Source organism: Panthera leo, chromosome B2 (genome assembly GCF_018350215.1).
Source record: "Panthera leo isolate Ple1 chromosome B2, P.leo_Ple1_pat1.1, whole genome shotgun sequence".
NCBI lineage: Eukaryota > Metazoa > Chordata > Mammalia > Carnivora > Felidae > Panthera > Panthera leo.
In genome coordinates, this window is record NC_056683.1 from 106,135,695 (window position 1) to 106,162,583 (window position 26,889).

A 26,889-nucleotide genomic window follows, 5' to 3' on the forward strand; every position below is an offset into this window, starting at 1 on the left:
AAACACTGGCTGGTCCGGGGGAGAGGCATCAAAGACAAGGCCTCAGCTTGCCTCTAGTTTGGACAAATGTTGTATGCTGGCTGCGATGTGACCTAGGGTAAGGGACAGAGAGGGGTAGGTGGCTGAGGCCCGAAGTGATAATTGTGAGGATTCATGTTCCTAGGCTTCCTCTAGGCAGCTCTACCACACATGGTGAGCTGGATGCAGTGGGTGGCTGGAAGGATACAAGGCTTTCAGAACCCTACCCCTTGCTATTATGTTCTGTGCACATACCTTACATTAGATGTTAGCTTACACACATTACTCATACTACCTTTCGCAGTAGAGGGATCAAGGTTCAGAGCCATTTACCAAGTTACTTAGGACCACATAGCAGAAGGCAGTCTGTGCCCAACCCCAGGTCTGAGATGCAACACGATCCGACCAAGACGCAACTCTGTCTTTTATTCTCGTCCTAATCGCACTGTTTCTAATTGTAAACATGAGTGAAGGAATACAAAACAAAATCTAATCTTCATTATTTTTTTTTTTTTTGTATTTCATCCCTATACTCAGGTTCATGTTATAAGGTATGATTGATTGCAATCCTTTTTGTGAACAACTTCTATTTTTATTTCCTCCTAAGTGCATTTATTTGGTTCACTTTCCTGACTAAAGAACATTGTCTCAAGCTTTCCATTCTAATAAATTTCAGCTTTTAATGGTGAGTAATTAAAACCTCCGTCATCAGTCATTTAAAATTTTTCAGGTTCACTGATCCATACGTAAACACTTCCCTTGGGAATCCTGAAAGATGGTGTTATGGCTTCAGATTGTGAGCCAAGGAGGTGCCGGTTCAAGTAAGGGCCTCGCCCCCTGTGTAGGGGCTTTGCGTTTGCTGTAGACTCTGCAAAGCATGCTGGGTTCTGTTCTTGCATAAGAACACCATGAAAGACCACACCACCCGTGAGAGCCCTTAATGAAAATGTCCCAAGAATAATGCAGCTGTCTTGTTCCCTCTGGTACTGTCTTACAGTGCTGTTACTCTTTACTCAGACTACCACTGGGGATGAACAAGAATACTATGAATATTATGAATCAGAGATCTGTTTTCCAGGCACTGCCATGAATGTTAACCATGTTTCTGTTTTTGTACAAAAGTTTTCCCTTCCTTCATTCAGCATGTATTAATAACCACCACCACCCTGGCCCCACCCGTGTGTGACCAGTGTTTTTATGCCTGAGGCTTCAGCAAGTAGCACAGCATAAAACAGTAATTCGTCATTAAACTTCTCTAAGCTACAGGATTTATTTTAGACCTTATTTTATATTTTAGAAGGGCAAGTCGGTCATGGACTTTAGATCAGGCAAGGAGACACCATATCCTTGATACTGACCTGATGGTGATTGGGACACATCCTCATCCCCAAGCCGCTTCAGGGGTAGACACACAGCTGCATCATGGGTACTGGCAACTCCAGGGGGCGCCATGCACACGGGCTTCAGTGTGATGGGCACCTCCTGGAGTTAGCAGTGGGGCACCCAGCAGTGAGTCGGGACAGGTAGGTCATGAAAGAGTCTTTAATGAGAAATGTGTGACTCCTGAGGACAACGCCACCGTTACAAATCAGTGAGGCAAAATTTGTACAGTGCTAATGAGTTTGAAGCCCAGTGCCTGATTGTCATGAGTCCAGATCCTGGCTTATCTGTGTGTCCCTTGGGGCAAGTTATTTAACTCCTTTAGGCCTTGATCTTGTCATCTGCACGTAAAGTTAATAGCCATCTCTACTCTATGGGGTTATTATGAGGATTAGGTAAATTAGTTATTTGTAAGGCATGTGGATACTGCCTGGTACATAGTAAGTATCCTAGAAGTTATTTGTTACAAAAACTCAAAAACACTTTTGACTGATCATGCTGTTGGTGCTTAGTAAAATTAAATATGAATGACATGATCAAGATTGCCAGTAATTTCTTTCCCTGTTCTTAATTATTGAAGTAGTTATTGTTGCTGGAGTGCTGTTACTTAAAATTAGAGTAACTCTCTTTGTTGCACTGTTCCTAATAGAGAAAAAATGGAAACAACCTAGATAGGTTATTGGTGGGAGACTAGATAAACTGTGACAGATTCATAAAATATGATAATATACAGTGTTTAAAATAAATTAGCTCTACATGAAACAACAGGGATACATTTGTAAAGCAATGTGAAATATTTAAAAACCCTAGAAGAATGTTACATGTACAGTATATACAATAAACTTTCATATAAAGTTTAAAAACTTTAAACTCTAAACTATGAAGTATTTTGGATACAAACATACCTAGAAAAGGTGTAACAAAAACATAAACATGAAGGATTCACAATAATATCAAGGCAATGATTTAAAGAAGGAGGGAAAGGAAGGGAATTTGGCAAGAGCAAAAAAGGAGCTTCAGTTTTATCTGTAGCATTTTCTTCCTCAAAAAGAATCCCCAAATTTCTGAAACGAATGTAGCAAAATCAGGTTGGAGGTTACCTTATTATATTGTCCTCTAATATTTTTATTTATATTTGAACATATTGATAATAAAAATAATAATTAACAGAATGCATTTAAATGCTAGACTGTAATTCTAAAGTTTCCACCCATGGATTTTATTACTGTTTCTAGTTAATTAAAAAAAAAAAAAAAAGAAGAAAAATTTCAAAACATTAACATACCACCACTTGTGCTTCTCTTTCTTATGGATGGCCCTATTTCATGAGATTTAGGGAGCGGTTTGGCACAAAGGCTGTAAAGAATGCATTTTCATTATTCTAGAAAGAATTTTAATCACCTATTGTACATCAGTGTTAATGAGAGCCATGTAGACAAATCCCTAAGCAGTCCTTTCAAGGGCTGGATTTTTTGCTCAGCCAAAATGCAAAAGTGCTCTCTTGCCTTCCTGGATAATTCTGCTCTGCAAAAGTGTTGTATGTTTTCTGGTGCTTCAAATGAAACAATATGGAACATTTATTTAGAGTGTTTTGCTTTGCAGACTTCTTCAGCGGAACAGCAAGGCAACTAATCATTCCTTTGAATCTATGTAATGAATTACACTTTGAATATGTTATTGATTGGTAGAACAAACAGCACCATGACCCAGATTTTCAGTCTTACATCATTGAGATGTGGCTGGTATGCTCCGAGTTTGGCAATTCTCTGCTCATTGTGTAAATTAACTGGGACAATGACCTGTGACTATAGAATTGCAGCTTTGCAGTTAAATATGCCATCAACCTTTTGATGTCCTATGTATAGTATATTATGTGTAAAATGGTCACCAAATTAATTGTGTCAGATATTATCTACATTCTAACTAAAAAACAATTTTCATTGTCTGGAACATGAATGTTTATAGTAGATATATTTTAAGTACCTCAATTTCGATGCTATTTAGCATTGCTAAGATTATTAAACATGAAATTTATTTATACATTCTGTATTATTTATTGACCACTCACCATATACTGTTGGATACTAGAAATAAAGTGATGACCAAGGCAATGCCATGCTCTCCAAATTGTTAATAATCTAATGGGTAATAGAGTCAAGAAAACAGGTCATTACAGTGAGATAAGTATTATATGTGGGATAAACAAAAGACATTAAAGAAGCACATCACAGGGAAACCCAGTCCTAGGAAGATTGAGTTAAGAGATCAAGGAAGGCTTCCTGATGGTGGTGTCTATGCTGATCCTTCATTTGGAGACTGAGGAAGAATAGTCCAAACAGAGGAATCAGCACAAGGAAAAGCCCAGAGACAAGACAAGGGAAAGCATACTTTAGGCCAGATGTTCAGATGTTTCTTTGGTATGAAGATTCTTCAATCGTCTGTGGTTATACCTCTTTGGAGTTCCTAGCTGAGGTCATCCTGAGCATTGCCATTGGACACCAACCATTTGAAAGTCTTAGATTTGATCCTCAGCTCAATGCTCTGGCCCCACCCAAAGATAATTACATCAGAATTTGGGGGGACTGGTCCCAGACATTGAAATTTTTAAAAATCTCTCAAGAAGATGGGAATATTCAGTGAAGTTGTGAATCACTAATTTACAAAATAAATTGAGAGGTGTGTTGATTTATCAAATGTGTAGGCAAGTAAGAAAGGCAGAAATGCTGTGCGAGGGCATTGCCAAAATGAGCTGGCTGGGAGGAAATAACCTTGGGGATCACATCTACCAGCTATGAATCTAAGTGCAAAACACTAAGAAATGTGACTCATATTCTAGAGCTGGCTCTTGACATATTCAGAGAGATAGCACTTCACACTTTTTTCAGTTCAATTATTTGTTCATTCCAAAACACTTAGCTAATCCTTAGTATATGTCAGTATGCTAAGTGCTGTGGATACATGTATGAGTAAGACATTGATGTCTTACCATCCCCAAATTCCTAGTTTAGTGAAGAGACAATTTCTAAGTAATTGCAATCATGTGAAAAGACTATTCAGAGCTGGGTACACATTACCCAGGGGGCAGTGGTATCAGACAAAATGGGAGAGAATAACTAAACTTTGCAGGATGAACAAGAATTAGCAATTCACTGAGAGAGATTTTTAGTGTGTTTGGAGCAAAGGATATGAGAAGTGTAGCATCCGAAATAAGGCTTGAAAACTGGGTTAGCTTCCCAAAGGTCCAGGGACCTCTCCTTCCTTGTTGCCAGCCAGACACAACCCACACTCTGACGTTATCCATGTAGCTGGAAAGCTTTGTTTTACGAGTCTTCATAACGTTGAAAAGGTCTTCACCTCCTATCGTGGTGACTGGAATAAGACCAATGGTAGAAATTAGGAGTTCAAAGTTCTAAGAGTGGCTCAGGGGTCTGTTGAGGTTCTTGAGGACCAGCTTAAGCACAGCTATAGTACTGAAGGTGTGTATCACTGGGTAGCCAACCTCTGAGATGGCCTCCAATGATCTCTGCCTCTTGGTATTCACATCCTTACAAAATTCTTTCCCTTGAATATGGCTTGAACTTACCCTCTTCTAAAGAATCAAATAGGGCAGAAGTGTCATTTATGGTAATAGGCTGTAAGAAAGACTGCAGGTCCCCCCCACCCCCCGCCCGCATTGTAGAAAGGACTGAGGCCTGCCAACAGCCATTCTCACTGAGCTTAGAAGCAGATCCCTCTCGGGGCACCTGGGTGGCTCAGTCGGTTAACCATCCGACTTCAGCTCAGGTCATGATCTCACAGTCTGAGTTTGAGCCCCGCGTCAGGGTCTGTGCTTGTAGCTCAGAGCCTGAAGCCTGCTTCCGATTCTCTCTCTCTCTCTCTCTCTTTCTCTCTCTCTCTCTCTGCCACCCCCACTTTCACTCTGTCTGTCTCTTTGAAAAATAAATAAACATTAAAAAAATTAAAAAAAAAGCAAAAAAAAAGCAGATCCCTCTCCAGTCAGCCCTTCAGATATGACTACATCCATGGCTGACAACTTGGCTGCAATTGAGACATCTTGAATCAGAGGCACTCAGTTAAGCTGTGTCCAGATTCTTGACCCACAAAACAGATAATAAATGCTTGTTTTTTTAAGCATCAATGTTTTAGGATAATGGTTGCGCAGCAATACATAATGAATACAGTCACCATTCACTCAGGGTTTCTACATATTCACCATCCTCTAGGAAGACCTCACAGGTTGGCTCCAAAGAGCTATTATTATTAACAATCATGATTTCCTCTTGAAAAATAAGGCTTATCTCAGGCCTGAAATATGTAAAAATACAGATGAAAAACTAAGGGATTCCAAATCTGTTCTGATGCTATAGTCTTAAGAGGCAAGATGGTGAGGGTTTGGGGCAATATTCAGACCATGATCCTATGGCTCTTTTCCATCTGAGAATGACCCCTACTTCCTTTGTTTCCCATCACCCACACCCCACCAGAATATAATGTTCAGAGCATGTAACGTTCAAAGCTGAGCAAGCACTCAGGATGGAGTCTTGGAATCTAACTGCAGATCAGCTGCCAAGCATAGGCCGTTGTCATTGAGCTGCCCTCATTTCATTTCTTTCTATTTTACCACAATACTGAAGTTTGGAATGATTTGGACTCTGTGTGTGTATGCAGCCTTTCTGGCACACCTTTCCTTTTATTTTTACGTGGTGTAATGTGTTTTCCTTGAAACGCTCATGAGAAAATGCTTTGCATGGTGATCTAAAATCCTGCCCAGGCTTCCTCTGGCATAGAAACCAATCTGAAAGGCCAAAATGTACAATAAAAACACGTCAGTCTTGGACACAACTCATTTGTCTAATTAAACTTTTGATAAGGAACAGTAAAAAAATACATCATACGGTAATATTTTAGAATCCTTCTAAATAGGCAGTTTAGAACCTTTAGAACGTGTGTTCAGAACCTAACCCCTTTCTTCTTACCTTCATAACACAGGAGAAGAAAACCTCCTGGCAATTTTACGACGAAGGTGGTGGAAGTATATGATCCTGGGACTCATCGACCTGGAAGCAAATTACCTGGTGGTCAAGGCCTACCAGTACACGACTCTGACCAGCATCCAGGTACTGGCGACTCTTGTGTTCTTCGCAGCTGCCTCTGTTTCCAGATGTAGTTTCCTTTCAGCTGAGTCACCTGGGAATCTGAATACTACCCTAGAAGTGTTACAAGAGGAAAATTGGGTGTATAAAAAATAACTTGAGCTTTATTTCTATGTCTTATTAGTTTTTCTCAATTCAAATGTAATTGGATATCTTTTTCCTCTTTGTTCTTAATAGACCATAAGGATTGACAACGTAGGAAAATATTTTCTAGCTATGAATAGGAGCAACTAATCTTATGTCAGTAGGAGAGTTATTAATAAGCATAAAAAGAGCTATTTTAAGCTATTTAGAACATGTCCACGGACTTTGATTAAGTAATCACAGGGCTTGATAATTTTTTCTTTTAGCTTTCTTTAATGAGGAGGTTTTGCAACCTGAAGGGACAGAATTTCTTGTAAAAGAGTAAGACATAAATTCCTAAATAGTGTTATTCATGAAGATAATCACTGTGTCCTCCCTTCCTCCCTCCCTCTCTTTTTCTTTTATGCACATGCATACACACAATTGCAAGTTTAACTTGGGTTTTCACAACTTGCACCAGGCACCACTTACATTCTTCATTACACCATAAATAATAAGTTTGCCTATTTTTGTTTCACCCTCATTTCTCCTTTTACGGCAATATTATGAATTCTGTAGTCCTTCCAAAGCTCCAGGATGAAAACAAAATATTATTCACATAGCAGTTTACTTAGACTTGATGCCACAACAACATTCATGCCACTCTAATAATTGGCTTAGAAACAACAATAACAAAAATGAAGACATAAACAAGCAAACCAACCCCCTAAACAAACTGAGATTATATGGACTGAATGGGAAGCTATCTAGAATGGGTTTAGATGGGGCTACAGGCTTCTTCCCACATGCCCAGTGAGAGACAGAAAGGATGCTTGTCTAGACACATTGAAGGAAAGTCCAGAGCTCTGATTGGACTGCAATGATAACAGGGAGATGCTGGGACCTAATTGGCTTAAACTTGGACTCCCCAACCTGATACAGGATGAGATTTTTCTGATTGGCTTAGACTCATGTTTTTCAATAGGAGTACCACTGGCATTTTAGGGGGGACAATTTTTCATGATTTGGGTCCCTTTCCTACTTTATTGGTCATTTAATATTCCTAACCCTTGACCACTAAATGCCAATAGCATCTTTTTCAGTCGTTATAACGACCAAAAGTGTCCCTGTGGATTTCCAAATGCCCTCTGGCAGAGAGGTACCATGTCTGCTTGAGGATCACTGGCTCATCAATCAGCACTCACTCCTGGAGTCAGGGTGGGAGAGGAGAGGTGGACAGATGCTGGAAATCAGCTGTAGAGCCTCTGCGCCCAGCTTAACTCTCACTCACCTCGACAAGCCCCACAGCGACAACTGGTATCTCTCTTTTGTGCTCCCATGGCACTTTGTCTTCTAGCTCTGTCTGTAGTCTGTCTTACCTAAGAATGGTGTTTATTACCTAAGAATGATGCCTTACCTAAGAATGATTCCTACCTACTCCACCAAACTGTGAGGTTTTTTTTCACAGCAAGAGTGATTTCTTGCTCACCTTTGACCTTCTGGTACCTAGTAGAAAATCCAGCACATGCCAGGTACTCAATAAATGTTCAAAGAAGTTAATTCACCTGCACTTATTTCTAGTATTTGGGGGCATAGAGATTCCCAGCAGTTCTCTACTTAAATGTAGAGGCCTCCAGAATGTCCATACAGATGTGGTGGGACAACGAAGAGACAAATGTTAGCTTTGTGGCAGAACTGCACCCATTAGCCCAGAGTCAAAAACTAGAAATGAGCCTAGGGGAGTATGAGGAGAATTCACCCTTTGAAAATACAGTTGACTTTTTGGGTTTTTTTTTTTTTTTTCTTTCAAGCATTGAAAAGTCACAACCAATTGCTGGTTTCTTATGGAGCTTTTTCCAAAATTTTTTAAAGTTTATTTATTTTGAGAGAGAGAGAGAGAGAGAGTGTGTGTGTGTGTGTATGTGTGTGTGTGCACAAGCTGGGTAGGGGCAGAGAGAGGGGAAGAGAGAGACCCCCAAGCAGGATCCCAGCTTTCAGCACACAGACTGATGCAGGGCTCCTGAGATCATGTCCTGAGATGAAATTAAGAGTCGAATGTTCAACCAATTAAGCTACCCAGGCTCCCCTTTCAAAATTTTCTTTTTAATTTTTCATTTTGTTTGTGAACAGTGACAATTTATTCTTAACAACAGGTCCCCTGGTCTTCAGGTGTTTAGTTCAACCCATGTCATACACTGCCATCCAAATCCATCCTGCCACCTCTCTCAAATTAGTTGTTTAACACCTATTCAATGCTCCATTCTATGAAAAAGTTTATCTTAACTCTGTAGAGAGAAAGGAAAATAATAATTCTACTGAAATATCAGTTGGTCTTCATTGTAATTTAGTTAGCAACAGATAGCAGAAAGAAAAAAGCAAGTTGAAGCTAACAATTCTAGAATTATTTTTGCCACCTACAACAAATAAACTTATTAAATAACAATAAATGGTCAGAACAGAAGGCATTTGTTCTGGGAACCATGTCTGTACTGCTGTTTAGTAAGTTAGTTTACTTGGTAGAACTAACAAAGACCAATAATTTTCCCTTGATTCTATAATTTTTATTTTTGTCAGCCACTCACAGAATTCACACACATTTATTACTGGATGGGTTTGTATGTAGAACCCAGAAAGAACATCACTACTGTGGACAATTTTCTCTTCCATTGGATAAGGAAACATAGGCATATACAATCATTGAGTAGCTTTCCACTTTTCTGAATGTTATTGTATATATAGTATTGTCTCCTGCTACCTTTGGTGATGGGTTCAGAACATGACTCGGGGGATCTTCATTCTTGAGAATTACACCAAGCATGAGAAAATGTTAGATTTGTTTGATTTTTCTGTGTATACATATATTGTTTTGAAACTTTCTTTCAGCTTAAATTGGCCACCTCCCGTTTTCTTTTTGAGTTTGCCATAAATTAATTCAGCTTATAATAAGCTTATAAAACCTTTAGCTTTTACCCATATTAAGCAATAGGGAAAATATATTAATTAACCACCTGAGAAATTAGCTATTTATTGAAGGTGCTATAAAGAGAAATGAATAAGCCTTGCCCTCCAGAAACGAATGAATTGATAAAGGGGATAAGAGGCAAAGTCTATTGAAAACACCAAGTATGGCAAGAGAACAGATGCTTAAGTGCTACAGTTTCCAAAGGAGTCAGAGATGACGTTTATTTCCAAAGGCAAGGAAGTATCCATTCCTGTGAGTCTATAAAATTGGATAAAGTGTAGAGAGGATAAAATGTGGGTATAGCTTTGCACCTGGAGTGAAGAGCATGACAGAGTTTGGGAGAAGGAAACCCAATGAATATGATTGGAGAGCAGCTGTTCCAGTTTGGTTCATCTAGTCACTTAAAAAATAATTACTGAATACTTCTACGTTCAAGACATCGTATTAAGTGGTGAACAAAGTTGTGTGCAAAAACAGACACCCTCTGTATTCTCATGGAGCTTCCACTCAGATGGAGAAGGCAGGCTTTGGTCAGATAATCAAAGGAATGGATGTATAGTTATAACGAGGGATAAATGTTCTCAAGGAAAGTGTTGTATTAGAACGGTTGTCAAAACAACCTGACCTCAACTGGGGAGTTGGGGAAAATTTTCCTAAAGAATTGATAGTGGGGCTGAGATCTACAGGAGGGGTGGAAAGAGGTCCAAGCAAAGAAGACAATGTGCTCAATGCCCTGTGTGGGAAGGGCTGTGGCAAGGATGAAGTTGTGGACAAGGTCATGTGGCTGGACACGGAGAATGAAGAGTGGTACAAGATGGCCTGGAAAAGGAGGCAGGGGCCAGACTATGAGTCGTGATGTCCATGTCAAGGGTGTGAGTCTTTAGGCCAAGTGCCAGGGGAATCCAAATGTGAGTTTTTAAGAAAACTTGGGCTCTGGCGTAGAAAACAGATTGAAGCAGTGGATTCTCAAATAGAATAGAGGATGAGAGGAATGTAGAGCTGAAACTCTAAGTTGAGGCCATGTTATGAGAGGTCTTCAATGGCAGGATAAAGAGTGTGACTTCATTTTATAGGTAACAGAGAGCCATGAGAGTTTCTGAGGAAAGAAATGATAGGATGTGAGCCAGTAGCCTTTTTTCAAAGCACTTCTGTTTTAGCAAGACAGCCTTCATTAATAGTTGGCAGAGCACCAAATACTTTCGTTTCCGGATTCTCTTAAAAACAGAGACATAAAGCAAAAAGACATGAAGAGCCTCTCTTTGCTTTCTCCTCCTGCCCTTTCAGTACATTCACCAAACGTAGGGTTAAATGTCACAAACAACTGATACATGAAACTTGAGAGGAAAAATACACATTTTTCAATTTTTTTTAACATTTATTTATTATTGAGAGACAGAGCATGAGCATGGGCAGAGAGAAGGGGAGACACAGAATCCAAAGCAGACTCCAGGCTCTGAGCTGTCAGCACAGACCCTGATGGGGGCTCAAACTCACAAACGGCGAGATCATGACCTGAACTGAAAGTCAGACGCTCAACCGACTGAGCCACCCAGGCACCCTGGAAAAATGTTTTTTTGAAATGATTATAGACTCACAGGGAATTGCAAAAGTACAGAGTTCTTTGCACCATTCACACAGCTTTCCCTAATGGTGACATGGTATATGACTTTAGTATAATGTCAAAACCAGGATATTGATATTGGTACAATACGGTTAACTAGACTACAGACCTTGTTCAGTTTTCAACCTGTTTTCCTTCGTGTGTGTGTGTGTGTGTGTGTGTGTGTGTGTGTGTGTAGTTCTGTGCAATTTGGCCCCACATGTAAGTTTGTGTAAACACTACCACAAACAGAATACAGAACTGCCCAATTACCACAAAGGAACTCCCTTGTGCTATCCCTGTGAAGTTTTACCCACCCACCACTGCCATCCTGGTCATCAGGCAACCATTAATCTGTTCTCCATCTATATGATTTTGTCGGCAGGAGGGTGCTATGTAAAATGGAATTATGCACTATTTAACCTTTTGAGATTGTTTTCCTTTTCAACTAAGCATAATGTCTTTAAGTGCATCCAGATTGTTGCATGTATCAATATATTATTCCTTTTTATTGCTGAGTAGTATTCCATGGTCCAGATATACCAGGGTTTGTTTAACCATTCACCTGTTGAAAGCCATTTGGGTTGTTTCCATTTGGAGCTTTTACAAAGAAAGGTGCTATGAATATTCACTTGCAAGTTTTTGTGTTAACACAAGGTTTCATTTCCCTGGGATAAATGCCCAAAAGTGCAATTGCTGGATCATATGGAAAGTGCCTGTTTGGTTTTAGAAACCGGCAAACAACTTTGCAGTGTGGTTGTCCCGTTTTACATCCCCTCCCGCAATGTAGGAGAGATCGGTCGGTCTCCATCTTCGCACCCTCATGAGCACTCGGTGTCATCATTATTTTTCATTTTAGCCATTCCAAAAAGTACATGGTGATACTTCATCATGGTTTTCATTTATAATTCCCTAGGGGCTAATAATGTTGAACGTCTCTTGGAAAAAAAAAAACTTTAACTTTGCCTTTATAGTCGGAAGCTAAAGTTAACAATGCAAAAGAGATAACATATTAAGGAAAAAGATGATGGAAGAGAGACACTGAAGTGAAGAAATCCAGCTCTTCCCTTTATTATAAAAGAAAGAGATTTATAAGGATTGTATTCTAAAGACACATTTGTGGGTTCGCATCTCTTGACTTGTGGAGAATGAATAGATTGTACTTGTGACTTTGAGAAAGATTAGCAATGACATTTGGATAAATTCTAAAAGCTATGCTATTTTTATAACGGTGCTGTATGAACCATTCCAGTAGAAATACCAGCTTTACAACTTCTCGCCTAAAGATTATTCATCTTTTTTCAGCCACGTAGTACTAAAATGCAAACAGATGAAACTAGTGCTTCTGTGAAAGAAGAAGAAAGCTGGTCTCTTCAAATGTGGTATTTGGTAACTAAAATTAACTCACATTGGAAACGACTTACGGTACTCTTGCTGGTAGCCATGCTGAGGGGTCTATCCTCTAACACATCCCCTCCTTCACACAGTGCATACTTCAGAGCCCTTTCCATTCTTCAAGCAGTTGACATCGGGAGCAAAGCACGAGAAAGAAATACCTCCAGCCCTGGTTGTCTGCCTTCTGTTCCACTCCTCTGATTCAGGCACATTAGGACAGGATGATACAGAATGCAAGCCAGCCTCCCCCGTGCACAGCGCGACGTCCAACCCTGAGACTAATTCTACAGGGCATACGCATGCAGCATGGGCACGTAACACACACATCATGCTACAGCACACCCACAACACATGTGTAACATACACAACATGCTACCGCATCCACATGTAGCAGTTTGTCTCATCGCTTTACGTCACTCCCAGGCCTTTGTGGGTCTTCTCTTTGTGTATCAGACTTAAGGTAAGTTGTATCAGATACAAAGAAAGGCTGGGTAGTATGTACCTTGTTATGTCTAAAATTTTTTTTTTAATTTTTTTTAAATTTTTTTTTTAACGTTTATTTATTTTTGAGACAGAGAGAGACACAGCATGAACGGGGGAGGGGCAGAGAGAAAGACACAGAATCGGAAGCAGGCTCCAGGCTCTGAGCCATCAGCCCAGAGCCCGACGCGGGGCTCAAACTCGCAGACCAGGAGATCGTGACCTGAGCTGAAGTCGGATGCTTAACCGACTGAGCCACCCAGGCGCCCCTATGTCTAAAATTTAAGTCGTGTGAATAGACTTGCCCTACCGACGTGTTTATTGATTAAAAAATGCCTGTGCTGTGGCTAGAGGTTCCAGGTGCAACTACAGACCAGACTCCAGCCCTGCTGTGGGGCAGTGGGCAGCTGCGTTAACAGTTAGGATACGACGTGGCAGTGCGATGAAGAAAGTATGCCTTGTTTAGTGGAGACAGGAGAGTGATACCGCTCATCCCCAGGAGTCACATACTTGGGGTCCCATAGTCCAGAAGTTATGATACATGAGACAAAGTCACTAAACTTCTTATTTGTAGCCAACTTGAATTTCCGCCCTGTGGATGAGCCCAGAGACAAAGCACGCCTATGCACATTAGAAACAGTTTCATGGGCTTGAGTTTACGATTATGAGCTCAGCTTTTAAGACCGTATTTCCTTCTTTCCCCTTGCTGTTTTTACCTGTCCCTAGTGCAAGACTGTGGCAGTTTATGACTATTCAGGAGATATTTTAAAGTGCGTTTAAAAGCAAAGCTTTAAAAGCAGACAAAGTTCTTACCTTAAAGGGAATACAATATTCTGAATGTCTTTCAGGTTTCTTAGATCTGGACTTTTTATTCTCATGATTGTAGAAATAAATTTGCAACACTTCAAATCTAAATATTTGATTGAGCACTGCAGGTTTCCTGTCAGCCTTTTATCCTGAGAGAGAATATAGACCTTTGCCCAACACCAGAGGGACTATCTTCAATCTCTCCTTAGTTCCATGACTATGCCCATCCCTAAACCTGTCTTTAAATGTGTTCTGTAGGGGCTCCTGGGTGGCTCAGTCGGCTAAGCGTCTGACTTCAGCTCAGGTCAAGATCTAGCGGTTCGTGAGTTCGAGCCCTGCATTGGGCTCTGGGCTGACAGCTCAGAGCCTGCAGCCTGCTTTGCATTCTGTGTCTCCCTCTCTCTCTGCCCCTTCCCCACTCATGCTCTGTCTCTTTGTCTCTCTCTCTCAAAAATAAACATTAAAAAATAAAAAAAAATAAACGTGTTTTGTAGAACTGCCTTCTACAGAAGACAGCTTTCATATTATACTTCATTGACTTGGGCTCCATGGGCTGGCCCCTCAGATGCCACAGACAAAGGCATTGGAAAACAAGAGAGCACCTGTCTCCCTCGCTTCCACTGTAGTCTCTAACAGCCCTGCTTGCAGAAAAGGAAAACACATTGGATCCTGTCTTCACTCTCTTTGTTTCTTCAGCTTCCCTTTTCTTTTCTTATGGTAACTGCCATTTTCTACTTTTTATGATAGTTGTGTTTTTTTACATATTTCTCCCCCCGCCCCTCTCCTCACCCCCGCTGCCACATGTCTATAAGGATCTTGAAGGTGGGACCTGAGTACCTGGTACACAATAAGCACTGAATACATTTCTGATGCTTGAATAAATGCAGATGCAATTCATCTTTGTTTCCTGCACAAGATCATGTACACATAGATGTCAAAATGTATGAAATACTTGAATACATAAGTTAAGGAATGAAAGGATTAATTTCTAAAGGAGAGTTATGTGGCAAGACAACACAAATGACCTTTAGTAGTTTTATTATCAGTAAGTTTATTTATTCATGCATTTCTCAGATATGGAACTCTAAACACCTCTTAAGTATTCTATTATGCTCTGGGGATATAACGATGATGAAAAAACTGCCCCAGCTCTCAAGAAGCTCAAATGTTTTGTTTGTTTGTTTGTTTCTTTGTTTCTTTGTTTGTTTGTTTTAATATATGAAATTTATTGTCAAATTGGTTTCCATACAACACCCAGTGCTCATCCCAAAAGATGCCCTCTTCAATACCCATCACCCACCCTCCCCTCCCTCCCACCCCCCATCAACCCTCACTTTGTTCTCAGTTTTTAAGAGTCTCTTGTGCTTTGGAAGAAGCTCAAGTGTTATAGGTATTGCCTCGATACAGATTCACTTATGCTATTCTTAGATGTTCAAAGCATCTACACCTTCTTTATATCCTATAATCAATCTAATCTTTTCAGTGACCTTCCCCCCCAATGCCCTCAAGCTGGCTAAATAGCAGTGGGTGCAGGGGAAGGTCTGATTCATTATAAAAACTACTAATTTCTTTCAGTTAAAAGTTTTTCTTTGGATAGCTGAGTTGCTTTTGGACAAACGCTCAGAAGTCCCTTCTTCCATACTTGCTTCCGAGATGGTGTGTGAGTGGGTCTGTCGTGTGACCTGGTGACCTGGGACCTCGTTGGTCCTTTGGCTGCTTTCCACCGTAAGGCAGCCCCCCAGTTGTTGGGTGTACACTTGCTGGATTGAATATGCACTCTGTGCCTGGCATTCTGCTGGCCTCTGCTGTTCACTGTGTCCCCCAGCAGTCTCCTTGCCGACTGCCCCTCTGATCCCCATTGACGCTGCGGGCCTCTAGGTATCTGGCTGTGAATGCATTTGGTCTCCAGCCTTGATGGTCCCTGCCATATGGAACCCCAGGGAAGCCAGCCTTCACCCCTTTGCGGAGCACTAAGACTTCTGGCAAAACAGGAGCCGAAAAGGATTCTGGGAGTTAGAGTGCTCTCTGCTAACAACGCTTCACCTTCTGTTCCCTGCAGCCTCTTCAGGTTGGTGTGGCTGTCCCAAAAGGAAACCATTGCTTTGCTTTCAGTGTCCTCTCTAACTATCCAGTATTTTTTCTCCCTCTGGGACTTCAATCCAAGAGAGGCACCTCTGGACACACGTGACTCAACACTCACTTCTCCTATGTTAATTTCCTTTTCTCTTCCCATCGTCCATGGTGGGAGACACAAGCTTCCCATCCTCTTCCTCTTTAGCATGGACTCTTTGTTTCAAATCCTCCTTCCAAGGAAGAATTACAGAATTTAGAATCTCTTCTCTGTCCATGAACCTGACTCTAGACCTTTCTTTGCTAAGGAAGTCAGGAAAGTCACCTTGGTGTTTGAAACCTGATGAATGACCTCTCTGTTCTAATAAAGGACTTGTTGTCTTTTTCTTCATGGCTCAGTTTTAAATGGGGCATGACTGAAGGGGGAAAACTAAATTTCCCCCCAAAAAAATTATCCTATTTTGCTGGAAGACAGATGTTTAGACAAATTACAGTGTGAGCAGTAGTAGTGAAATGGAGCTACACACAAATGCCACCGGATTACAGAGAGGGACTGAAGCCACCAGTGACAGAGAGGACTTTCTGGAGGGGACAATTCAGTGGAGTCTCTAAACCCAGGTTTAGAGTCTCTAAACCCACAGTAAAATGGGGCCGCTTGGTTCCCTGGTGAGTGTCAGCTCCAGTGACTCAGGTAGACAGGTTATAAGTAAGTGAGATGCCCTTATATGTTTGTTTTCTGTCTGAGCATCAGTTTTCCCACTTACAAGAATTTAAAAACCTGCCTCCTGGTGTGGTCCTGTATATGCAAATATAACACTGCATTCAATGGTCCTGGTTTCCCCACTGCCCCAGGCAAAAATAATGCAACAAACAATAACATTATATTTTTCTGATCCTCTAACACCTTCCTCAGTGAAATTCCTCTGTCCTTTCCACAGACAGAACTCTCACTGGTCTTCCAACATTCTTAGACTTGTCTGAGATCCCTGTGACAGTTAGTCGCCAAGCTAGGACACCTACCACTTTAGCCATGCCTCCAACATGTGGTAGTTGCTCAATAAATAACCAGCTCCTTTTACTCACATAGTTTCCACTTCGTGTATTCTTTCCATTAACCCCATCTGAGAAAACCAGTCCGCACTCTCACTCTTGGGCAGCAAATTGAAGAAAAGCAATGACAAATGTACAGTTGTGTACAAAGCGATCCAGGTGAAAGACTGCTTGAGACACAAAGAGGAGGTTAGGAAACCAACATTTCAATTAGCTTTGCCACTGATTGATTACTGTATTACCTCATGTAAGACCACTTGCCAGTCAATAGAAGTGAAACCTCATAAAGATGAATGAGATCGCTTCTAGGTACAAACAAAATTCTTCCAACCCACTCTGTTTGGGAATGAAAACTTCAGGGGAAACTGTACAAACAAATATGGTAATATCCTACTTGGAATCATGTTTTCACAGTACTAGGGGCTAAACAAACCTTAAAGCCATGCGATACCATTGCTTGACATGTAAAATAGAGAGAATTTTCTCCTGTGGTACAGATGCACCACCTTTTTTGCAATGAACATGTTCCTGAAATACTCTTTGTAAATAAATTTGTATAAATGATTTATATTTTTAACACACTGGGAAATGTACAGTGTATTTCTTGTAAATTGAAAAATCATTTTGCACTATGAATAGTCACTATATTTGTTTCTATAGGTATTCTTTCCATATACTAAGTTTGTGAAAAGTGAAACACTCTTATAGTTCAATATTATACCACACAAACAAGATTCATCTTTTCAGAATTAATGGCCAAAATGCCTATCTTATTTGGTGGATAAGAGTGAATAGGGCAAAAGGGAAGACATAGGAAGCTCAGCCTTGGATATCCCCAAGGCTTCAATATATTCACACACAGAGATTAATCTGTTAACCACTGCCTGCCTTACACCTCCCAAAAGTGCAAGCTGTCCACAGAAGAGAATTGGTGGAATTGTGGGTAAATGGACACTTTTTAAAAATGTTTTGTTTATTAATTTTGAGAGAGAGAGAGAGCACAAGCAGTGGAGGGGCAGAGACAGAGGGAGAGAGAATCCCAAGCAGGCTCAGAGCTGTCAGTGCAGAGCCTGATGTGGGGCTCCATCCCACGAACCGTGAGATCATGACCTGAGCCGAGATCAAAAGTTGGGCGCTTAACCCAGGAGCCCCCCAAATGGACACTTCTAATCAATGTTTTCATTCATTTAAAAAAGAATTGCAAATAGATTTAGTGAGCACCTCTAAATTGTGTTTGTGTGTGTGTGTGTGTGTGTGTGTATGTGTGTGTGTGTTTAAGAGAAAAAGACAGGGATACAGAAGACAAGGAGAAAACAAGACCGAAACAAAGAAAGTATGGTATTGAAAGCAGGTCTTCTAATGGCCAAGTAAATAAAATTTCAAAATTCAAATTTTTCTGTACTTTCAAAAGTTATGACTTAGAAGCCTTAAAAGAAATTAATTAAATTTTCAAAAGTCAGGCTGTTCCAGTATGGTTAGGCAATTTCACTACTGGGCATTTATGCAAAGAACACAAAAACACTAATTTGAAAGATATATGCACCCTTTTGTTTAGTGCAGCATTATTTGCAATAGCCACGGTATAGAAACAATATAAGTATCCATCAATAGGTGAATGATAAAGGAGATGTGGTACACACACACACACACACACACACACACACACTGGAATATTACTCACCTATAAAAAAGAATGAGATCTTGCCATTTGTTTCGTGTGTGGACCTCAAGGGTATTATGCTGAGTGAAATAAGTCAGACAGAAAGACAAGTACCACATGCTTTCACTTATATGTGGATTCTGAAATACAAAATAAGTGAACAAACAAACAAATGAAAAAAAAAAAAAAAAACCAGAATCATAAATACAGAGAACAGGGACCAAACTGGTGGTTGCCAGAGGGGAAGGGACTGGTTTATGGGCAAAATTGGTGAAGGGGATGAAGAGTTACAAAATTCCAGTTATAAAATAAGTAAGTCACAGGATGAAAATTACAGAATGGGGATATAGTAAGTAATAGTGTAATAACACTGTATGGTGACTACGCTTACTGTGGTGAGGGAGCTTTATGGATAGAATTGTTGAATCACCGGGTCAAATACTTGAAACTAATATAACAATGTTTATCAGCTATATTTCAATTTTTTAAAAAGCCAGAGTTTTCTGATTAGCCATGCTTTAAAATCTTGCCAATTAAAGTATGCTCATTGTCCCAATGTGTTCATTTGGCCTTTAAGGGATTTTTATAAATAAGAAATCATTTGATAGAAATTTAGTCATGTTTTTATTTCCAGTCATCCTCCCTGCCTTTCCCCAAACAAAATTCTATAAGTAATGTCACTGATAATTTTTCATACTTTTCTCCAGGTAATTATTTCCCTGGTTTATTGAAACACTAAGATTATTAATAAGATGAAAAAGAGAGTAAGAGATTTTATGTGTTGATTATAAGATTTGAGGATTTTTGTAATACCACTGATCTAGTTTGGGCTCATTTAAAACACAATGCTATACCTTATAAAGGATTTAATTAGGGAACACAATATGAAAGGATAATGGATTTGAAAAGAGCTAGTTTGTAACAAATAACTTCCCTAATTAGACACTGTAACATGAGAATTAAAAGTAGGCAAACTCCAAATGGTTTATCATTAGAAGCATCTTTCTATATAAGAATTCCCTTTACTTTTCAACTAAAAATGTCCTTGAGGTAATAATGATATTTTACTATGTAAGATATAAACAGAGTGGTTTGGTAAACATAACCAAATTTATACCTTCAAATTAATATTCCTCAAAGGGCTTTTTATTATACATTTGCTTAGATGTGTCTACCATTGTTCAAATTCTGTGGAATTTCTTTGACATCTTCAGAGCCAATTTTAAATCATGCAAATTTCTTTATAACTTATCCTTCCTTTGGTTCCCCAAACTATTATCTAGCTTAATCCAGCATTTGTGTTCTATCCAAAAAATAAAACCTACTCTCAAAGAATTAGTGGCTGCTTCCATTAAGAATATTCCAGTGAGTGCTCCAAAGGTGATTTCAGAAAGTTCAGAATGTTTTTGAGCAATGAAAACTTCATTAAAATACACCCATGACCTTCCAGAGTGACTACCTTGAATGACAACCATGTCCGGATTGAATGAATTCCAGTGTGTTAAAGAAGATTAGATATGTAAACACCTGCACACCCTGTTCAATAAGTGGCAGGGTTTTTTTTTCCCCTTAAAAAAAATCCTCATTATTTTCAAGGCACACCTTTCATTATGCATGAACACAGCTGGTGTAATAGGCAGGACAATGGTCCTCCAAAGATGTCAGAGATCTAACCCCTGTAATACGGTACTTTACTAGACAAAGGGACTCTTGCAGATGTGATTAAATTAATGAAGCTGAAATGACGAGATTATCCTAGGTCTTCTGAGTGACCTCAGTATAATCACAAAGTCCTTTGAAAAGAGGAGCCAGAGTCAAAGGTGACAGGAGATATGACAGTGGAAGCAGAGATCAAAGAGAGAGATATCTGAAGATGCTACACTCCTGGCTTTGAAGATAGAGGAAGGGGCCACAAAGCAAGGAATGCAGGTAGCCTTAGAAGCTGAGAAAGGCAAGGCAAGGGATTCTCTCCTAGAGCTTCCAGAAGGCACACAGCTCTGTTAACACCTTCATTTTCGGACTTCCCACTTCCAGAAGGGTAAGGTAATGAATGTATATTGTTTTAAGCCACTAAGTTTGTGCTCATTTGTTACAGCAGCAACAGGAAACTAATTCATTGGAGACAGTATTGAATTCCTCCCCACGCCCAGGCAGATTTGAAGGTACTAACCTTTTAAAGGCTGTCTCCAAAAGGAACCAGAAACACACAGAGCAAGAGCAGGCTTTTTTGCCTGTCTGTGTCATTGTTTCCATTTTTTGAGAAGAGATCCTGCCAAGGACCTAATCCCTCTCTGTGGTTACTAAGTTACCAGGGTTCCCAATGCCACCTACAGTGTCTCCTTGGAGGAGCATTTTGATGCTGTCTTGTCAGGGATAGATGCACAGGAAAACACTCCTGCATCACGACTGACTGGGTGCCTTTACAGAAGTGCTCACTTTGACTCGATCACTGCACAAAATTCACCTGTAATAAATACATCAAGTAGAAGAGTGTTTTTGCGCTTTAAAAAAGAAAAAAAACGTGCAGAGCCTGCTTACTTTGGCAATGCATTTGAATAGATGTGTTTGTTAAGAAATCATAAATCAGTAAAAGTCTATGAGGTGCTTTAAGAATGAAGGGTACAGTCTTAAAGCTGCTGAGACTTTTTAAGACTCAGACCATGACAATTCTAAAAACACCAACCTCGGGGTACATGGGTGGCTCAGTCAGTTAAGTCTCCAACTTCAGCTCAGGTCATGATCTTACAGTTTGTGAGTTCGAGCCCACATTGAGCTCTTTGCTGACAGCTCAGACCTGCAGCCTGCTTCGGATTATGTACCTCCCTCTCTCTCTCTGCCCCTCCCCCACTCATACTCTGTCTCTGTCTCTGTCTCTCTCTCTTTCTCTCTCTCTGTCTCTCTCAAAAATAAATACACGTTAAAAAAAATAAAAACATCAGTCTCTGAGAAAACAGCAGGAATTATTTCTGCCCTTCTCCCTGTCTTCCCTCTTGCTTGTATCTTCTGGGTCAGGGGCCATTTCCAATTCAAGATCCCTTGAACAGAAAGACAGAATACAGTTGAGTATTTTTCAGAGTCATCAAGTGGGAGGCTCTATGGTCAGTTAGGAGTTGTGACACCATCTGGGCCAGAGAATGAGGACAGGAACTAGCAACTGCACAGAGCACTCACCTTCAGCTCCTTTGGCCAAAATCATCTCAATATGCAGGTTTAGGGAGTACCAGTTACCTCAGTGACAGCAAATCTCCCCAGATGGTTTAAAGAAGCAGAGGTTTTTCATCATTCAGCATTTACTATCTGCCAGAGAATGAGATAAACACCTCTGGACTTTGCTCAGATGTTACCTTCTCAATGAGTCTTTCCCTGACCACCATGTTTAGAATCACAATCTCCTGCCCCATTCAGCACTCCCTCCCCTCTCCCCTGCTTTAGTTTTCTCCATAGCTTCTATCACCATTGGCATACTATATATTTTACTTGATTGCCACTTCCTACATAAGATTCCAAGCTCCGTAAAGGCAGGGAATTTATTATTATTTAGATTTCTTATTTCCTAGAATAGTGCCGGGCACCTAGTAGATACTCCATAAATACTTTTGAATGAATTAATAAAATATTTAAGGGGTCCTTCTGTATGTCATGCACCATCTAGCTTCAGGAAGTAAAACAGTGCAAGGGAGAAAAAATTCCTTCCCTTATGGAAGGTAGTTGTGCTTTAGCATAATTAAGTACGATTTGATAATACAGAGATCAATGGGAGCCCCTGAAGGGGCACCTAATTTGGATTTAGGAAGCCAAAGAGGGCTTCCGGAAGGAAGTGTTGTCTCAACTGAGCTCTGAAAGGTAAGTCTGAGCAGGCCAGGCAAGAAGTAGTGAGACAGGTGGACATAGGAACTCCAACCAGATGGAGCAGCGGGAAGGAACTATGAATCGAGAAGGACCATGACAGGAAGGAACTACAAATGCTTCTGCATGCAGTCTGAAGGGGGAATGGTCAAAGAAGAGAATGAAGGGGCAGCTGGTGACAGACCACAAAGGGACTTGTAAACCACATTATAAGTCACAAAGGGGGTTGGGCTTATTCCTGGGAGTTTCTAGAGTAGTAATGACATGACAAAATTTGTGGTTTAGAAAGTTTATTTGCATGGCCTGATAAGGAAGGGGCGGACAGGATAAGGCAAGGAAAGAGGTTCCAGAGAAATTTAGGTGGCTAAGAAGACAGAACTTGGTGACTTATTTGATGTGTGAGTGAGGAAAGATCAATCCATGTTTTATTCACCCATGTGCTCACCAAATGTTTATCAAGCATGTATTATGTATATCTTTATATGGCTCTAGACATATAGCATGAAGAAGATCATGTTTTTACCCTCATGAAGTTTCCCTTCCAAGTTACAGTTAGTTTTGAGTTTCTTTCTCTCCGATCAGAACATGAGGGAGTAAGATGTGCAAAGATATGAGGAAGAGAGTTCTAAGCAAAGGGACAGCATAAGGGTGAAGGCCCTGAGAATGGCATGTTCAAGACACATAAAGAGTGGATGAAGTTACTGGAAGCAAAAGATGACACTGAGGAAGGAGGTAGGAGCTAGATAGCATAAGGCTAGTATATATTATATTATATAAGGCTATTACATGAGATCAAGAAAAGCAGCTTGGATTTGTCCTAAGGAAAATCATTAAAATGTATAGAGCAGGGGATTGATACAACCTAATTGGAATTTTTAGATCACTGTGGCTCTGGCTGCTCATGGAGAGTTGACTGTATGGGGACAAGAGTGGTATTGTTTAGACAGTGAGGAGGCCGCTAACTGAAAGATGTGTTGACTTGAAGCCAGGCGCCAACTGGAGGTGGCTTGAGGTTGTCGGATACATTTATAAGATAAAGCCAATAGGATTTCCTGAGTATTTGTGTGGGGGAAGGTTGAAAGAAAAAGAAAAGTCAGGCATGATTCCTTAGTTATTGGCCTGAGCCACTGGGGTGTGCCATGCGGTGAAATGAGGAAAATGGGAGAAGAGCAGATGTGGAGCAGAAAATGAAGGTTCTGCTTTGGCCACATAGGTTTGAGCTTCCTGTTAGACATCTAGGCAAACCTTGGTATAGGTGGCTGGGGATGTGTATCTGGAGTCCAGGGGAGAGGTGAGAGCTGGGATTATTAATTTGGAATCATTTGCACATACATGGTGCTGAAAGTTACGGTTTGATTACATCACCAATGGGATGAGTATAAATGGAGAAGAGAAAGAAACTGAAAGCCGAGCCCTGGGACATGCCAACACTCAGAGACTGAAGGGAAAATAGGCTAAGGAGAGGCAAGAGGAGAACTAAAAAGTATGTTAGACCCTGGAAACAAGTCAAGGAAGTGTTTCAAGAGGGAAAGAGTGGCCCCTAGATATCAGGGTTCAGGTTAGAGACCTGAGCAACTAAGTCTTGAGTGGTCCCATTCGCCAAGGAAAGAACATATGAGGAGGGACAGTTTGGAGACAAAGACATGAGTTATGTTTGAGCCATGCTGAGCTATAGGTATTTTTGGTACATCCACAGCAGATCAGCAGACTCTGGAGCTTAAGAGACGGGTCCAGATTTGAGATGTAGATTTGGAAGTTATCAGCATCAAGATGACTTTTAAAGCCATAGCAGACCTCCTTCATAACAGACATCACTCAGGGTTAGTGTGGACAGATGAGAAGGCACACTATGGCAAAGTCCTGAAAGCACAACATATGAGAAACAGGAGTCGATCTGGGAACCCATAGACCAGGAACTCATTAAGGAGTCTCAGAAAGATGAAGTGATGGACAGGGAGCTTGGCAGGTAAGGCCATCAGCAGGAGGAAGTGTCAGATGCTGCACTAAGCAAAGTATGTGCTAAAATGTCTGTGTAGGGTTCAAAAACAGGGAGTATATTTTTGAGAGATTTTGATGGTGCTTGGGGAACAGCACCCAGATTGCACTGAGTGGTTGAATGATGTTGAGGGAGATGGAAGCAGTGGCTGAATGCAACTGTTTGCAAGACATTTGGCAGGGAAGGAAGTAAGAGGTGGGTGACAGCCAAAGACTGGCATATATAGAATGTGAAAAGGAGAGTGCCAAGGGCTGAGCCCTCAGACATGACAACTCTGAGGGACAAAAAGAACAAAATGAGTCCAGAAAAAAAAAACTCAGAAGGGCCAGAGAGGCAGGAGAAAAAAAAAAAAAAAAAAAGGACAGATAAAATCAAGAGAGGAGAGAATCCAGTGGGAGAATCATCAGTAATGCCAAATGCTGCAGAAGGTTTGTCAAAAGTGGCTGTGACGTGTAGCTTTGGTGATCGTGGTGAAGAGAGGTGTCAGTATTGCTGCATCTTGAGGAATAAATGGAGCCAAGATACCAGAGGCAGTGGCTGTAGATGAATCTTTCAGGAAGTTGGCTGTGAAGATGGAAAAATAAATAGCTACAGAGCAACTGGGCCTCAAGGGTGAAATCAGCACAGATTTCAAAGCACTATATGGCAAAGGAGAATAGCCAACAGAGAGGAAGGATCAAGAGAGACGTGGGATAGGTGCTGGAAGGAAGGTTCTGTGAGGAGCAGGAGGTCCTGTTCCAAAGAACAGAGGACAGAAGGTTCAGGGCCAGGCAAGTTCTAGAGTACCACTGGCTGTGAACCTCAAGAAAGAAATGCGTGTCCCTTGGCATCTGTCCGCTTGGACAGAGATGTTGAATGTTTTGTTCACTGTGGTATCTCAAGCATCTGTAGCAATGCTGAACATGCAGTGGGCATTCAATAAACATCTGTTGAATCAATAAATAAGTGACGAGTAGAAGGTGAAGAAAATCTGATTTTGTCTTTTTTTTTTAATAAAGCCTGGAATAGATGAGTTAAACCTAGAAATAGAGTCCAAAAAGTATAAGATGTTCTCCTGTAGCTTTTGAAATTGTTTCTCCCTGCTGTTTTAAGGCTGAGAGGAATCAAAAGTAATGCAAAATTAATGTAGAATTAATATTTTATCAGAAAACTTTCATTTCCTTCAAAATGTGCTTTGAAATGTGTGCTTTCTGTAACGTTGTTGTTAATGTTCTTATGTTCAATGAATTTGATAAATAAGAAATACGAGTTAGTAGTACTCGGCTGATTTAAGGCAACCACTTCTCCAAAAACACCCAAGATAGTCACACAGTATCAAAGACCCATCGCTAAAACCAAACTATCCTAACTCCTTTTTTCCTTTGACAAAAATGTTGGATATGTAAAGAAAAAAAAAAACATTCTAATAGGTCTGTGATCGTCTTCCTGGGAAGAGGTATCATATCACAGAGCGGATGTTGATGAGTAGATGTTTCAGCAAAATATAACCATGCTTTATGCTGTAATGATTGGCAAAGCAGCAGTTTCCGCTCTGATGGTACAATTCTAATTTTCGTACACTTTGTCTTGTAACCTGCACTTTATTTAACATAAAAGATGCAGGCAACCAGCGATTATTTTTTCAATACCCTTACAGTCTGCTCACTCTCCCAGAGTGCTCTCACAGGTAGAAAGAGCACACGAGCCTGCTAGATTGAGTTGAGAGTGACCCAGCCTAGACCAATGTTGTTATAACTGGATCCTATATAGTCTCTACCCCACCTGGACCTTGACTGCTTACACTTACTTTGTACAAGAAGGGCGGCAGACCTGGGATCACCTCTGGCTTTGACACTTACCACTGTGTGACCTAAAGTAAGTTACCTATTATCTTTAATACTCTGTTTTATCATCTGTAAAGTGTAAGGAGCAAGAGCCTAGCATTCTGCTTGTTGTATGGTAGACATTCAGTAAGTGTGAATTCCTTCTTTCTACTTCTAAAATCCAGTTTACTGATAATCAGAGCTTGTTCTTAAACCTGATGAAAGTGCCAGTGATGCTCACCCAGAAGGAATTTGTCTTCTGGGACAGCTCTTCAGTCACCCGAGGCAGATTTCTTTGCAGCTGAGCTGGAGAGTATGTGTCTCCTAATTATCTGTCTTCCAGTGGTCACCTAGATTTCAAGGTACTTGCCCCAGATTTTCAATGCATGATAGTGTCTTTTCTTTCCTTTCATTCTTTTTTTATTTTGAGAATTGAAGCCCAAAAAGCTAAGTGAATATATTTTAACAACTAGGAAGTTCTGATGGGCTGGCATAAGAAGACAAAAAATTCACACGTTTAAATCCTTACCAGAAGACGCAAGAAAAAGTATGGTGAAAATCTTTTTTTTAAGTTCTAGAAATAGGACATTTCCTGGAAAATGGCTGT

The 26,889-nt window shown here is 40.4% G+C and overlaps 1 protein-coding gene and 1 long non-coding RNA gene across 5 annotated transcripts in view; one reads left to right on the forward strand and one right to left on the reverse strand.

Moving 5' to 3' along the window:
* Positions 1 to 26,889, forward strand: part of SLC35F1 (solute carrier family 35 member F1) — a 443,643-nt gene that overhangs the window by 358,852 nt on the left and 57,902 nt on the right. For all 4 annotated transcript variants that reach the window (XM_042939699.1, XM_042939697.1, XM_042939698.1 and 1 more), the window contains exon 3: positions 6,388 to 6,515. In XM_042939699.1, coding sequence (XP_042795633.1) covers positions 6,388 to 6,515 — 128 coding nt within the window. The remainder of the gene's footprint in view (positions 1 to 6,387; positions 6,516 to 26,889) is intronic.
* On the reverse strand, positions 4,591 to 7,966 carry LOC122220329. The gene is made up of 3 exons (XR_006202800.1): positions 7,906 to 7,966; positions 6,375 to 6,605; positions 4,591 to 4,767 (listed from the first exon to the last, which is right to left on the reverse strand). It is a non-coding gene; the product is annotated as an uncharacterized LOC122220329 (long non-coding RNA).